The 14,360-nt window shown below is 48.1% G+C and overlaps 2 protein-coding genes across 2 annotated transcripts in view; one reads left to right on the top strand and one right to left on the bottom strand.

The window, feature by feature from the left end:
• The first annotated feature begins 286 nt into the window (after positions 1 to 286).
• id2a (inhibitor of DNA binding 2a) lies at positions 287 to 2,382 on the top strand. Its single transcript, XM_068751784.1, has 3 exons — positions 287 to 640; positions 912 to 972; positions 1,751 to 2,382. Exons 1-2 carry the CDS (start codon positions 287 to 289, stop codon positions 966 to 968), a joined length of 411 nt encoding a protein of 136 aa, XP_068607885.1. The 3' UTR covers positions 969 to 972; positions 1,751 to 2,382.
• A 1,082-nt stretch (positions 2,383 to 3,464) lies between these two features.
• kidins220a (kinase D-interacting substrate 220a) overlaps positions 3,465 to 14,360 on the bottom strand; it is a 39,877-nt gene continuing 28,981 nt past the window's right edge. The window contains exons 27-31 of the mRNA XM_068752444.1: positions 7,266 to 7,382; positions 7,009 to 7,107; positions 6,492 to 6,710; positions 5,012 to 5,236; positions 3,465 to 4,832 (exon numbers count right to left, since the gene is read on the bottom strand). Of these exons, the coding sequence (XP_068608545.1) occupies positions 3,966 to 4,832; positions 5,012 to 5,236; positions 6,492 to 6,710; positions 7,009 to 7,107; positions 7,266 to 7,382 (1,527 nt within the window). The 3' untranslated portion in view covers positions 3,465 to 3,965. The remainder of the gene's footprint in view (positions 4,833 to 5,011; positions 5,237 to 6,491; positions 6,711 to 7,008; positions 7,108 to 7,265; positions 7,383 to 14,360) is intronic.

The following is a 14,360-nucleotide window of genomic DNA, read 5'->3' as shown; positions in this document are numbered from 1 at the left end:
TTAATTTCCCAAATTGCCCACCGGAGCTGCGACGCGCCCTCTGGGTTCCGCCTCCAACATAACGCGGTGGGGGGAAGGGGGAGGGATCCGGAGCGCGGGGAGCGAATAGCGTTGAGTGATGCGGTGCGCTTTTGACCAATCAGAGCGTTGGACCTGCCTGCGTCGCCCGTCCAGCCCGCTGCCTATATAAACCGCGCTGACAGTTCCTTAATCCAGTCTGGTCGCTCGTCGTCTAGCAAAAATAAATAAATAAAGGAACCTCCACCGGCAACCCCTCCGACTAAAAATGAAAGCGATAAGCCCCGTGCGCTCCTTCAGGAAAACCAACGCCAACCTATCCGAGCACTCCCTGGGGATCTCCCGGAGCAAGACCCCGGTGGACGACCCGCTCAGCCTGCTGTACAACATGAACGACTGCTACTCCAAGCTGAAGGAGCTGGTGCCCAGCATCCCCCAGAACAAGAACGTGAGCAAGATGGAAATCCTGCAGCACGTCATCGACTACATCCTGGACCTGCAGATCGCGCTGGACTCCAGCGTGGCGCTCACCAGCCTGCATCACGCGCCGCGGCCGGGACAGGCTCCATCCCGGACCCCTCTGACGACGCTCAACGCGGACATCAGCATCTTGTCGTTACAGGTAATTTACGCAGTAGATAAACATCTTCATTTGGGGAAACGATAGGTGGATAGTGGATTGTTTTTTTTATTTTGCGCACATCCAGTGCGCTTTTTTTTGTAAGCGTACGCGTAACGCGTAAAATTACCATGTTGGGGGGGGGGGAGCTCCCCCAACCCATTTTTTTTCTCTTTCTTTAATAGAATCAGTTGAGGAAGAGATTCGACCACGTCAATCGGATTCTACGTGAATAATTAACATTCGATCCGTTTGTTTGTTTGTTTGTTTCCAGTCCCCGGAGTTCCCATCAGAGCTGGTGACAGATGACAGCCGGACTCTGCGTCGTTAAAGCGGTAAGAAGCCTGTCCCCATGTCTGCTGCTGCGTTCTGTCCACCGCGACAGCCTGTCTCCCAGCCTGTCTCCCAGCCTGCCGAAGCCGTAATGGTCCCGATATGTTTCCGTATATGCGCTGCAACGCTGGGGCGTCAGCTATGAGGGGGCGCTTGACTTGAATCCAAATTTGATCAGATGGGGGGGGGGGGGGGGGGGGGACACGGAGCTGCAAGCTGCGTCTCAAACAAAAACAAAAAAAACATCAACATCACGGACTCCTTCAAGACTTCAGCGTGTGCGTAAAAATGGCCCAGATTCGCGTGGAGACGTTTCGTTGGCACATATTCCGCTTTTGGATGGAATAAAGTGGAAGATGTATTCGCTTCAGGCTGCTGTGTCTCAGCAGCAGACGTCAGGGCTGTATTATACCCTCTTGTGTCTGTAATGAAGAGCATCTGCAACAGGAAAATAATGGCTGTTTGGATTACTGCTACGATGTCTGCACATAATTGGTACAAGAAGTGGGTAGGCGCCATCTGAGCAGCAATTACGATGATTCTTCCCCAGATTGTAGGCTGAAGTTGTGCGTAAAGTGTGTGTGTGTGTGTGTGTGTGTGAGAGAGAGAGAGAGACTCCCCCTTCTTACTCTGTGTACATCTGGAGCGCAGCGTTTGCTTAGTATTGGGAGTGTTTGGTTAAATGTTAAAAACTGCGGCTTCCTCCCTGGCGCCAGTCTGTCCGGATCTCTGCCCTGCTTGCGTTTTCTAAACACGCCTCTCTTTCTCAATCTTTTGCAGGTGTTTGGTCAAGACGCAAAAACACACACACACACACACAGGACCTGGAGCGCAGGACTCCCACCCCTCCAACCCTCTGTCCTCCAGGCCTGGACTTTCTTTTTCTTCTGACGCTGAAATCAAGAGACTTCTGCTTATTATGGGACAATCTTTATGTGATGTGTTTTCTGTTTGGACACTTGATGATTATTATTTAACTTAAGACTTTTTATTTGTGGGTCCTTTCTGGAAATGGAAGGTTGGTTACATTCCCGACAGTGGGAGGAAACACGAGATTATTGTCACAAGGATTATTCCCCCTCACCCCACCCTCACCCCTGTCCTGTGTTGAAGACTTCGCTTTTTGCGGAGGTGGGAACGTGAATAGAAAAGACAACTTGATTAGTTACTGTAAAAAAAAAAAAAAAAGTTTAGTCTTGTCTTGTCAGAATTGTTGGCACTTTGACTGGACGTTGTTTTAAAAAAAAAGTTAAAACGAGAGAATGAGACCGTGTGAACTCTTATTTGGAGTTTATCTTGTATAGTTGCAGAAATTTGAAACTTCTGCAAAAGTGTAACGTTGTACTTAATTATGCTGAAACTTTTTATAAAAGTAATGTAAATTGTACCTTTTTTATACAAAAATAAATCAAAAACTCAAGCTGAACATGTTTCATTACGGGAAAGTGTAAGTGAGAATTGTATAATGTTGTTCGTGTGAAACCCGTGCGTAAAAACCAGTTTCCCAGCAGTGCGTAAAACTGAGTTTCTGCGAAAGTACGCGCCCGTGGCATGACCTGAAGCTACAAGTGAACATCTGACGCATTTCAGAGCAAACTTTGCAACCGAGTGTCCATACCTTGCGTGCGTGTGCGCCGCGTGATGGCCCCTGAACGCCACATTTAACTTCCACGAGACTAAAACGACCAGGAAGCAACAACTTTAATGAAAGGCGCGCTGCTCACCTTCCTATATCACATGTCGTGTAAAGTAAACAGGATTAAACGTGTCAGCGTGACTGTCGGCTGCTTGAGAACAACAAGTATGTGTGGAAAATGAACTTGAGCTGAAAGTAGGTTGGTGGCGCGTCACGGATTCCAGAAGTAATCTTAAACTTGATGCTGCGTTGGAGAGGTTATTCCGTCCATTTATTCCGGAACAGTCACGATGCTGTGCTTCCATTCCTCATGTTTCCCGAATAATGCATCTCCTATCTCGCCTTGTGACAGATGGAATTAGACTCGCGTCCAATTCCTGCCTTGTTCAGCCCAGCTGAAAACACGCAGTGACTGAACTCTGCTGCTTGTCGCGCAAAGTAATGCGTCGATACGCACACGGTTAACCAAAGAACGGTGTGACGTAGCCCTGAAATAACCCAACTATCTTTAAATGCCATGCATTGGCTGGTTCTACTTGTTTCTACAGTACAACATGACTGGCGCCATTTAATTCCATCCCATAATTTAGGATTACGGCACTTGACTCACTTTACTTGACACGTGTATGCTGTGAGTCTAGACGCGCCTCAATCTCCTCGGAGGCCTCCTGCAGGTCCGGTCACTGACAGGCAGCGCCTCTGGTGCGTCTGTGTGGAGAGCGCGCCATCTATCGGAGGAAATGGATCGCGTCATCGACGCGCTGCTGTTTGCCCCGACACTCACTCTCTCTCTCTCTCTCTCTCTCCTCTCTGAGCTGCATTAGATATATAACATTTAATGGTCGTGGAGAAGACTCGGTTTAAGCACTCCGGTTTATTGAGAAGAGGAGAACACGAGGCACAAACGTTTACCGATTCACAACAACGTCGAGTACATGGAGTTCATTCTAGCACAGAAATGATCGACGCACTTTCACGGTCTAAACTACACAGCGCAGCAACACAACAAACACACAAACGAGTCCTCGCTGCTTTTACCATTTTAAGGCTACACCATGTAATATTTAAACACCAAGCAGACAGCATAAATCACATTTAAACGAGCACAGAGAAGGCCTCGCAGCTTAAACGCGAGTCAAGTAAACCCAACTTTGACCTGAATGTGTATTTGGGTTGAATTATTTCACATTCATGAATCGATGAATGAAAGCTTTTGGAACGGCTGCTCTTGATTCAGAGCAACGCTCCCCGACAGCAGAGCACAAACCGACTCTGTTTCTTTGTAACGCATCACAATAACAAGTTAAATATCGTCACCAACAACATCCAGAACATTAAAGACCCCCCCCCCCCAGCTCCTCAGAGGACGCTCTCCCTCTCATCTCCCAGGTTGATGGTGTGCAGGTTCCGGTTGTGGATGGAGGCGGCGGTGCTGCTTCCGGGGGTGATGATAACAGCTGGAAAGACGTTGATGCTTGAGGAGGGGGCGGCGGATTCAGTTCCGGCGACGCTCGCCCCCTGCTGGTAGCCGTCGTTGGCGTTGGTGTTGTTTGCGTTGTTGTTGAGGGAGGTGCGGCTGCCGGTCCGGTTGAGGTTGCTCACGCTGCTGGATGCCCATCCGTCGTCTGGACTGCTGGCCATTAGACTAGCCTCGGACGGAGCTTCGGAGCAGATGGACATGCGGGCCGCCGTGGCGTCCTGCGGGCCGCTCAGGCTGCTGGGGAGCAAGCCTCTCTTCTTCACCAGGCCCTCCAGCTCCAGCTCAATGGAGCCGGGCTTCAGCACTCCTTGGTTTCCATCGGCGCCTGCCTCAGAGTCCTCCAGGGAGGGGTCTGAGGAGCTGTCACTGGAGCGCACCCCCGAGTCAGACGAGTCCTTCTTATCAAGGCTGATCTCAGCCAGGACGCCGGGCTTGGGCAGCAGCCCAGTGGGCTGTGCGCCTCGGTGGGAGGACGGAGCAGCGCCCACTTTGTGGAGGGGGCGCGTGGGAACGTCAGCTTCGTCTGGCCCTGAGTCTTCCTCGTTTGGAAGCCTGTGGTACAATGCCCCAGCGCCCTTCTTTTTGGTGCCAGGGGTCCGGGACGATGCGCTGTGGTTCTCATCCTCTTCGCTGATGGGGTCGAGGAGCTGAGCATCAGGCCCTGAGGAGAAGTCCGTTGCATCGCCAGCCTTGGAGGTCCTCTTGGTGAAGGACTTGCGGCTGTCTTGGTCTGCTCCTTCCTTGTTCTGAGGAGAGGAACAGGATTCATTGAGAAGAACATGCAAGAGTTAAGAACGTCACGAACCAGCGATCCCCCCTCCTCCTTGCCTAGAAGAGGACCTTTTGGCATTCCAAAGACACGGAGGCTCAGAAAATACGTCAACACAATTGCGGGCATGATAAGAACTCGTAACCGTCCACCCACCCCTTTGTCCTCTGAGCTGGACGCCTGAAGGAACTGTCCAGGGTGCGGCTGCACGGGCCTGTCTTCCCCACCGCCGCCGGACGTCTCCAGCTGCGCCATCTGAGCGATGTACTCCCTGTAGGCATCGCGGTACTCGGCCTGCTGCGTGTCCGTCAGCTTGCAGGTGTCATTGGAGGATTCCTGAGAGTTGAGGCTGGAGACACTGGAGGTGCGCTGATTCCTCGCCTGACAGGACAACAGTTGGTTGAGGAGTTTTTATTAAAGCAAGTGCAGCGTGTCTGTGCTTGGTTAGGAGTTGATGACAAGAACTGACACCCGAATATTATAAATATACAAAACGGGGAAGCAGCAGTCGAAAATGCTATAATGAAAATGAAATATTCAGAAGGTGAGAATCAGATACAGCGATAAAGTTAGTGGCAAAGACAGCAGGCGGAGCGACAGCGAAAGCCGTGGCGTGTTTTCAGTGTCAAATGATTTGAATTTGAAGAAGATCACCAAGTGAGATTATATAAAATAGCAGCAGAGCCAGCTGCCTACGTGCAAGTGTTTGCTCGTGTCTCAGATTTTGCAAACTGGATACAAGGAAGGTGAAAATAACAAACAGGGGGGCCTCTTGACACCCTGGTGTGCAGCACAGTGTGTGTGTGTGTGTGTGTGTGCGTATTTTTAATTCAGCCATGTTCAAGAGCTCCGTCGGCTTCCTCTGCCACGCTCGTCTCTCGCTCCGAGCTACATTAACGTCAAATAGCTGTGACCGCCATCCATCACACCGGCCTGGTTTGGGTGTGTGACCTTGCAAGATGCATAAGCATTACACACTTTATTTTTAGACCAGCAACATTAAAGGGTTCCACCCATACATTTCCCCATCTTTAAACCCAACGTTTCCTTTGTGGGTGTAGCATCACACACACAAGCAGCAGTTGGTGAATCCTCCACTGCGTCTCTGTCCTCTTCTGCTCTTCCTCTGTAAACTCTGACCAACAAATATAAGCGCAGAGCTTCTCCACTTTATAAAAGTCACAGGAACCTTTTAAAATCACACCCCCATACGCTTTCTCTTCGTCAACACGACACACATTTCCTTGCCTGTCCACCTTTTCCAGTGAAGCCTTCCTGCAAGAATTCCGCTGGCAAAAAATAGGAAAGAAACTTCTCTCTAGGTGAGATTTAGTTTGACAGAATAAGACCAGACAAAAACAAGTGAAAAGTTAAAGAAATATGTTTTATCTATTTGTCTTTTTGCCAAAAATAAATCTTAACCTATAGGGCTCAAAAAGAGAACTCTGCATCTGCAGTTTTCTTGCTTAGAAATGGAACTTAAAAAATAAAGACACATTTTTTCAGCGATTTGGATGAAAATATATGGGCAAGTAAATCTATGACATTAGTCTAGAGTTTAATACCTGTTATCTAATCCAGTGAGTAAGAAGAGCAAAGACACAGCTTGGATCAATGCCATTCGAGGAAGACTTACCATCCAGTGTGAGTAGCTGCTGGGTCTGGCGGGCTCCTCCAGGCCCGCTCCGCTCAGCTCCTCAAAGCTGAGGTTGAGGCTGAAGGCCGCCGAGTCGCGCTGGTTCCCCCCCAGGCGTCTGCTGGGCTCCCCGTGGTGCACACTGCTGCCCTGCTCACTCGCAGCTTGGCTCTCGTCTTGAAGCAGAGACTGGCTTTCAGCATGACGTTGCTCCATCATCTGCAAAAAATGTTCGATAGTTATTTTTTATTAAAGCGTGGGACAGACAAAACAAAATATTGAACAATGACCTCCGTTCAGTCAGCCATATTGAACCAGATGTTTGGGCTGGCAACAAAATACCTGTTGGTTTTCCAGCTGCTCCGAGAGGAGCTTTGCATACGATAAAGTAGAGAATTGGACTGATTCTCTCATTATCATTTTTATCAACTTATTTCTCCTCTGAAACAAACTCCCTCCATCGCAGTAATAAAATCAAAGCAAGCAAAGACGCTCCAGAGGAGGAAGGTTGTCTCACCATTCCTCTGAAAAGCTGCCAGTCACCAAAGTTCATCTCCATCTCTTTCTTCAACTCGTCCAGGTTGCACTGAGACAGGACCCGGCCATTTATGTTAGCCTGCGATAGAAAGGGAAGAGACAAACGGGTTTACTCCTTAGGTGGGAGGACAATGGCAAAGAAAAGATGCTGCACAACAGGAATGTTAGTTATGAATCTATGTAGTCTAGAAGACATCACAAGGATATTATTCTTTATGTTCTGAATAACAGATGAACCTTCTTGATGGTGGAAATGTACTGAGGCAGCATGCTGTGGTCCAACCCTTCTATCTGCTTGACAAGCTCGCACACTGAATCCGTGTTCATAGAGCTGAGCAGAGCCAGAGGAGAGACCTACAAACAAACACACAATTAGAATATAAGGAACCTCTTCAGCGTGTTTTTTTGTGAGTTAGGGTTACTCTGTCAGACCAGTTTACAACTCTGGACACCTGGATTAGGACAAAACAAGCAGCGATTCCTGGTAAGACGTGTGAAGGCTTTTCACCGAGAGACTCCCGGAGATGGAAAGCCACATTCCTACACAGTATTTCTCTCCATCAGTCACACAGTGTAAGTGTTAAAGTAAACAAAGCTGCCAACCTATCCAAATACGTAGTTATCTGCTCTTATTCTTTTTCTCTGTGTATATACACATACACGAGTGAGTAAAGTTTGCACACAACACTTAAGGGATGGAGTCTGCAAGTCTGTGGGCTCCCGTTGAGCCGTGCCGCGCGGAGGAGGCGTAAAGCCACGAGGTCTGATGTGACCGAAACCAACGGTCTTGTTGATGCTGTCTGAGGTCTCACCCGGCCGACATGCCGCCCCCCCCCCCCACCCGCTGTCACAAAAACAGCGTAGTTGTGGGTTTCCTCCCGGTGAAGCTCAACTCGCATGTAAATAACCTCCAGGTGACATCCACCATGGGGGTGGGGGGCCTGCAGCCCCCATAGGTGAAACCTGTATGACTGAGTTTCAACATCTCTCATTATAACTTCACAACCTCAATCACTCCCATTAAATATCATTCAAAACTGGAGAAGCCTCTGAGATGAGAGACGGAACGTCATCAAGTCACAAGACAATAAGACTCCTGAGGAGTCTTAGTGTGTGTGTGTGTGTGTGTATGTGTGTGTGTGTGTGTGTGTGTGATAAGACTGTAATTACAGCTGGGCTGAGCTCAGGGCTGGGCAGAATTATGGGGAAGAGGAAACAGAGCTCTGTGAGGGAGGAAACGTCTTTGTAAGGAGATAAGCTCTAACAGCGCTGGGTTCATTGTCAGGGTGTGTTGCCAGCCCCGATAGTTGCTCTGATGATAATCCCGACAGCCTGACAATTCCACGCTCACACTTATATCAACCAAGCAATTACACTGGGCTCGGCCCGCATACACATATAAATGAGCACGATTCCATGTATCGTATAGATTTTTGCAGAAACCAGATGCATGTGAACAAAGAGATTAAATGTGACGTGACGGGTAATGTGTAAAATCTGACTGGGGTGAGAGAATATATGAGAAATGTAGTGTAAACAAGAGTAAAAGATTTAAAGAAAGAATCTTAAAATTAAAGCCGCAAGCGGCGTTGTAGGCCCTCGCCGGCCGACAGGCCGTTGAGCTGACCCGCCGACGCACGCCGCTTTTGTCCTGAGTGCTTCGCAAGTGTTTAGATTTGAGCTGCATGAGTAGCTCACAGTTTAGTCAAATCGTTATTTGGATTATATGGCCATCTGCCGTCAGGAGTTTCAATCCAATATGGCCGCCTTCCTGTGTGTCTGGGGGCGTGGCCACAATACATTTTTTTTTTCCCCTGACATGACGCATGTCTGTACCGAATTTCGTGGCTGTCCGACAAAGTTGGCGTCGGACCTCTCCCCATAGGAGGGGTTGCCATCGCCATGGCAACAGCGTAAAAACAACATGGTTACGATTGTGTTTTTTGATCGGGACCACATGGGGGACTTTTCTGGTAAGTTTCAATCATTTCTGGCAAAGTATTTTTTTAATTCCCATTCAATTTTTGTTATCGTTCTCTAGGGGGCGCTGTAAGGCTGATTGTCAAAGTTTCCCTTTTAAAGTGCCCAGGTAGGAAGGGTCAATTAGTGTTTAAAATCTGGTTTGGATTGGAGTGTGTGTGTGTGCAAACGCTGACTCTGCAGTTTTTAAAATTATATCCAATATGGCCGCCTTCCTGTGTGTTTGGGGGCGTGGCCATAATACTTTTTTTTTTTTGCCCTGACTTGACGCATGTGTGTACCGAATTTCGTGGCTGTCCGACAAAGTTGGCGTCGGACCCCCCATAGGCACAATGCATTGTGATTTTTGTAGGTGGCGCTAGCGCGCCACTTTTTCATGCCCAATTTTAAAACACATAAAATAATTAATTTTTCGCCGGTTCTGACCTTGGTTCAAAGTTTGGTGAGTTTTCGAGCATGTTCAGGGGGTCAAATTGCCGTTTAAACAGCAGAACAAAGAAGAATAAAGAATAAAGAAGAATAAAGAAGAATTAAAGCCGCAAGCGGCGTTGTAGGCCCTCGCCGGCCGACAGGCCGTTGAGCTGACCCGCCGACGCACGCCGCTTTTGTCCTGAGTGCTTCGCAAGTGTTTAGATTTGAGCTGCATGAGTAGCTCACAGTTTAGTCAAATCGTTATTTGGATTATATGGCCATCTGCCATCAGGAGATTCAATCCAATATGGCCGCCTTCCTGTGTGTCTGGGGGCGTGGCCACAAGACATTTTTTTTTGCCCTGACATGACGCATGTCTGTACCGAATTTCGTGGCTGTCCGACAAAGTTGGCGTCGGATCCCTCCCCATAGGAGGGGTTGCCATCGCCACGGCAACACCGTAAAAACAACAACGTGGTTACGATTGTGTTTTTTGATCGGGACCACATGAGGGACTTTTCTGGTAAGTTTCAATCATTTCTGGCAAAGTATTTTTTTAATTCCCATTCAATTTTTGTTATTGTTCTCTAGGGGGCGCTGTAAGGCTGATTGTCAAAGTTTCACTTTTAAAATGTCCAGGTAGGAAGGGTCAATAAGTGTTTAAAATCTGGTTTGGATTGGATTGTGTGTGTGTGCAAACGCTGACTCTGCAGTTTTTAAAATTATATCCAATATGGCCGCCTTCCTGTGTGTCTGGGGGCGTGGCCATAATACTTTTTTTTTTTTGCCTTGACTTGACGCATGTGTGTACCGAATTTCGTGGCTGTCCGACAAAGTTGGCGTCGGACCCCCCATAGGCACAATGCATTGTGATTTTTGTAGGTGGCGCTAGCGCGCCACTTTTTCATGCCCAATTTTAAAACACATAAAATAATTAATTTTTCGCCGGTTCTGAGCTTGGTTCAAAGTTTGGTGAGTTTTCGAGCACGTTCAGGGGGTCAAATTGCCGTTTAAACAGCAGAACAAAGAAGAAAAAGAAAAAGAATAAAGAATTTTTGCAAAAACAATATAACTTTTTTTCTGAGTGTGCGATTTCTACACAAAATACATTTTCGGAATGGTCTCGACGAGGGCTAGGCGTCTGTGGGGGCACACAAACACGAGTTGACGAGCTTCGCTCGTCAACTCGTGTTTGTGTGTGTGTGTGTGTCTGTGTGTCTGTGTTGTTTAGTGTCGGGGTGTGTGTGTGTGTGCTGTTGAGTGTCGTGGGTGTGGGCGTGGGTGTGTTGGTCGCCCGATGGTTGACTCGCTGCGCTCGTCAACCATCGGAAGACAGTTACAAACACAGTTGACTCGCTGCGCTCGTCAACTGTGTTTGTCGATGTCTGTGTGTGTGCGTGTGTGTTGTTGAGTGTCGGTGTGTGTGTGTGTGTGCTGTTGAGTGTCGGTGTGTGTGTGCGTGAGTGTGTTGGATGCCGAGGGTTGACGAGCTGCGCTCGTCAACTTTGTCGAGGGTTGACGAGCTGCGCTCGTCAACTTGTCGTCTTCTGCGTTGCAAAAGCAATAGCCCCTTACGCCTAGAATAGGCGCTCGGGCCTAAATAAAGAAGAATAAAGAATTTTTGCAAAAACAATATAACTTTTTTTCTGAGTGTGCGATTTCTACACAAAATACATTTTCGGAATGGTCTCGACGAGGGCTACGCGTCTGTGGGGGCACACAAACACGAGTTGACGAGCTTCGCTCGTCAACTCGTGTTTGTGTGTGTGTCTGTGTGTCTGTGTGTCTGTGTGTCTGTGTTGTTTAGTGTCGGGGTGTGTGTGTGTGTGCTGTTGAGTGTCGTGGGTGTGGGCGTGGGTGTGTTGGTCGCCCGATGGTTGACTCGCTGCGCTCGTCAACCATCGGAAGACAGTTACAAACACGAGTTGACTCGCTGCGCTCGTCAACTCGTGTTTGTGGATCTTTGTGTGTGTGCATTTGTGTTGTTTAGTGTCGGTGTGTGTGTGTGTGCTGTTGAGTGTCGGTGTGTGTGTGCGTGAGTGTGTTGGTCGTCCTCAACAGCATGGCAAAGTTGGATGCCGAGGGTTGACGAGCTGCGCTCGTCAACTTTGTCGAGGGTTGACTCGCTACGCTCGTCAACTTGTCTTCTGCGTTGCAAAAGCAATAGCCCCTTACGCCTAGGATAGGCGCTCGGGCCTAATTAAAGCCGCAAGCGGCGTTGTAGGCCCTCGCCGGCCGACAGGCCGTTGAGCTGACCCGCCGACGCGCGCCGCTTTTGTGCTGAGTGCTTCGCAAGTGTTTAGATTTGAGCTGCATGAGTAGCTCACAGTTTAGTCAAATCGTTATTTGGATTATATGGCCATCTGCCGTCAGGAGTTTCAATCCAATATGGCCGCCTTCCTGTGTGTCTGGGGGCGTGGCCACAATACATTTTTTTTTTGCCCTGACATGACGCACGTCTGTACCGAATTTCGTGGCTGTCCGACAAAGTTGGCGTCGGACCCCTCCCCATGGGAGGGGTTGCCATCGCCATGGCAACAGCGTAAAAACAACATGGTTACGATTGTGTTTTTTGATCGGGACCACACGAGGGACTTTTCTGGTAAGTTTCAATCATTTCTGGCAAAGTATTTTTTTAATTCCCATTCAATTTTTGTTATCGTTCTCTAGGGGGCGCTGTAAGGCTGATTGTCAAAGTTTCCCTAGTGTCCAGGTAGGAAGGGTCAATAAGTGTTTAATGTCTGGTTTGGATTGGAGTGTGTGTGTGCAAATGCTGACTCAGCAGTTTTTAAGTTTCAATCCAATATGGCCGCCTTCCTGTGTGTTTGGGGGCGTGGCCATAATATTTTTTTTTTTTTGCACCGACTTGACGCATGTGTGTACCAAATTTCGTGTCTGTCCGACAAAGTTGGCGTCGGACCCCCCATAGGCACAATGCATTGTGATTTTTGTAGGTGGCGCTAGCGCGCCACTTTTTCATGCCCAATTTCAAAACACATAAAATAATTAATTTTTCGCCGGTTCTGAGCTTGGTTCAAAGTTTGGTGAGTTTTCGAGCATGTTCAGGGGGTCAAATTGCCGTTTAAACAGCAGAACAAAGAAGAAAAAGAAAAAGAAAAATAAAGAAGAATTAAAGCCGCAAGCGGCGTTGTAGGCCCTCGCCGGCCGACAGGCCGTTGAGCTGACCCGCCGACGCGCGCCGCTTTTGTGCTGAGTGCTTCGCAAGTGTTTAGATTTGAGCTGCATGAGTAGCTCACAGTTTAGTCAAATCGTTATTTGGATTATATGGCCATCTGCCGTCAGGAGTTTCAATCCAATATGGCCGCCTTCCTGTGTGTCTGGGGGCGTGGCCACAATACATTTTTTTTTTGCCCTGACATGACGCACGTCTGTACCGAATTTCGTGGCTGTCCGACAAAGTTGGCGTCGGACCCCTCCCCATGGGAGGGGTTGCCATCGCCATGGCAACAGCGTAAAAACAACATGGTTACGATTGTGTTTTTTGATCGGGACCACACGAGGGACTTTTCTGGTAAGTTTCAATCATTTCTGGCAAAGTATTTTTTTAATTCCCATTCAATTTTTGTTATCGTTCTCTAGGGGGCGCTGTAAGGCTGATTGTCAAAGTTTCCCTAGTGTCCAGGTAGGAAGGGTCAATAAGTGTTTAATGTCTGGTTTGGATTGGAGTGTGTGTGTGCAAATGCTGACTCAGCAGTTTTTAAGTTTCAATCCAATATGGCCGCCTTCCTGTGTGTTTGGGGGCGTGGCCATAATATTTTTTTTTTTTTGCACCGACTTGACGCATGTGTGTACCAAATTTCGTGTCTGTCCGACAAAGTTGGCGTCGGACCCCCCATAGGCACAATGCATTGTGATTTTTGTAGGTGGCGCTAGCGCGCCACTTTTTCATGCCCAATTTCAAAACACATAAAATAATTAATTTTTCGCCGGTTCTGAGCTTGGTTCAAAGTTTGGTGAGTTTTCGAGCATGTTCAGGGGGTCAAATTGCCGTTTAAACAGCAGAACAAAGAAGAAAAAGAAAAAGAAAAATTAAAGCCGCAAGCGGCGTTGTAGGCCCTCGCCGGCCGACAGGGCGTTGAGCTGACCCGCCCGACGCACGCCGCTTTTGTCCTGAGTCCTTCGCAAGTGTTTAGATTTGAGCTGCATTAGTAGCTCACAGTTTGGTCAAATCGGTATTTGGATTATATGGTCATCTGCCACCAGGAGTTTTTAAGTTTCAATCCAATATGGCCGCCTTCCTGTGTGTCTGGGGGTGTGGCCATAATACATTTTTTTTTTGCCCTGACATGACGCATGTCTGTACCGAATTTCGTGGCTGTCCGACAAAGTTGGCGTCGGATCGCTCCCCATAGGAGGGGTTGCCATCGCCATGGCAACACCGTAAAAACAACATGGTTACGATTGTGGTTTTTGATCGGAACCACATGAGGGACTTTTCTGGGAAGTTTCAATCATTTCTGGCAAAGTATTTTTTTAATTCCCTTTCAATTTTTGTTATCGTTCTCCAGGGGGCGCTGTAAGGCTGATTGTCAAAGTTTCCCTTTTAAAGTGTCCAGGTAGGAAGGGTCAATAAGTGTTTAAAATTTGGTTTGGATTGGAGTGTGTGTGTGCGCAAACGCTGACTCAGCAGTTTTTAAAATTCAATCCAATATGGCCGCCTTTCTGTGTGTCTGGGGGCGTGGCCATAATTTTTTTTTTTTTTTGCCCTGACTTGACGCATGTCTGTACCGAATTTCGTGGCTGTCCGACAAAGTTGGCGTCGGACCCCCCATAGGCACAATGCATTGTGATTTTTGTAGGTGGCGCTAGCGCGCCACTTTTTCATGCCCAATTTCGAAACACATAAAATAATTAATTTTTCGCCGGTTCTGAGCTTGGTTCAAAGTTTGGTGAGTTTTCGAGCATGTTCAGGGGGTCAAA

The sequence above is a fragment of the Brachionichthys hirsutus genome, chromosome 18, assembly GCF_040956055.1.
Source record: "Brachionichthys hirsutus isolate HB-005 chromosome 18, CSIRO-AGI_Bhir_v1, whole genome shotgun sequence".
Lineage (NCBI taxonomy): Eukaryota > Metazoa > Chordata > Actinopteri > Lophiiformes > Brachionichthyidae > Brachionichthys > Brachionichthys hirsutus.
Note: the sequence above shows the minus strand (reverse complement) of the source record. Positions and strands in the feature narration are given on the sequence as shown.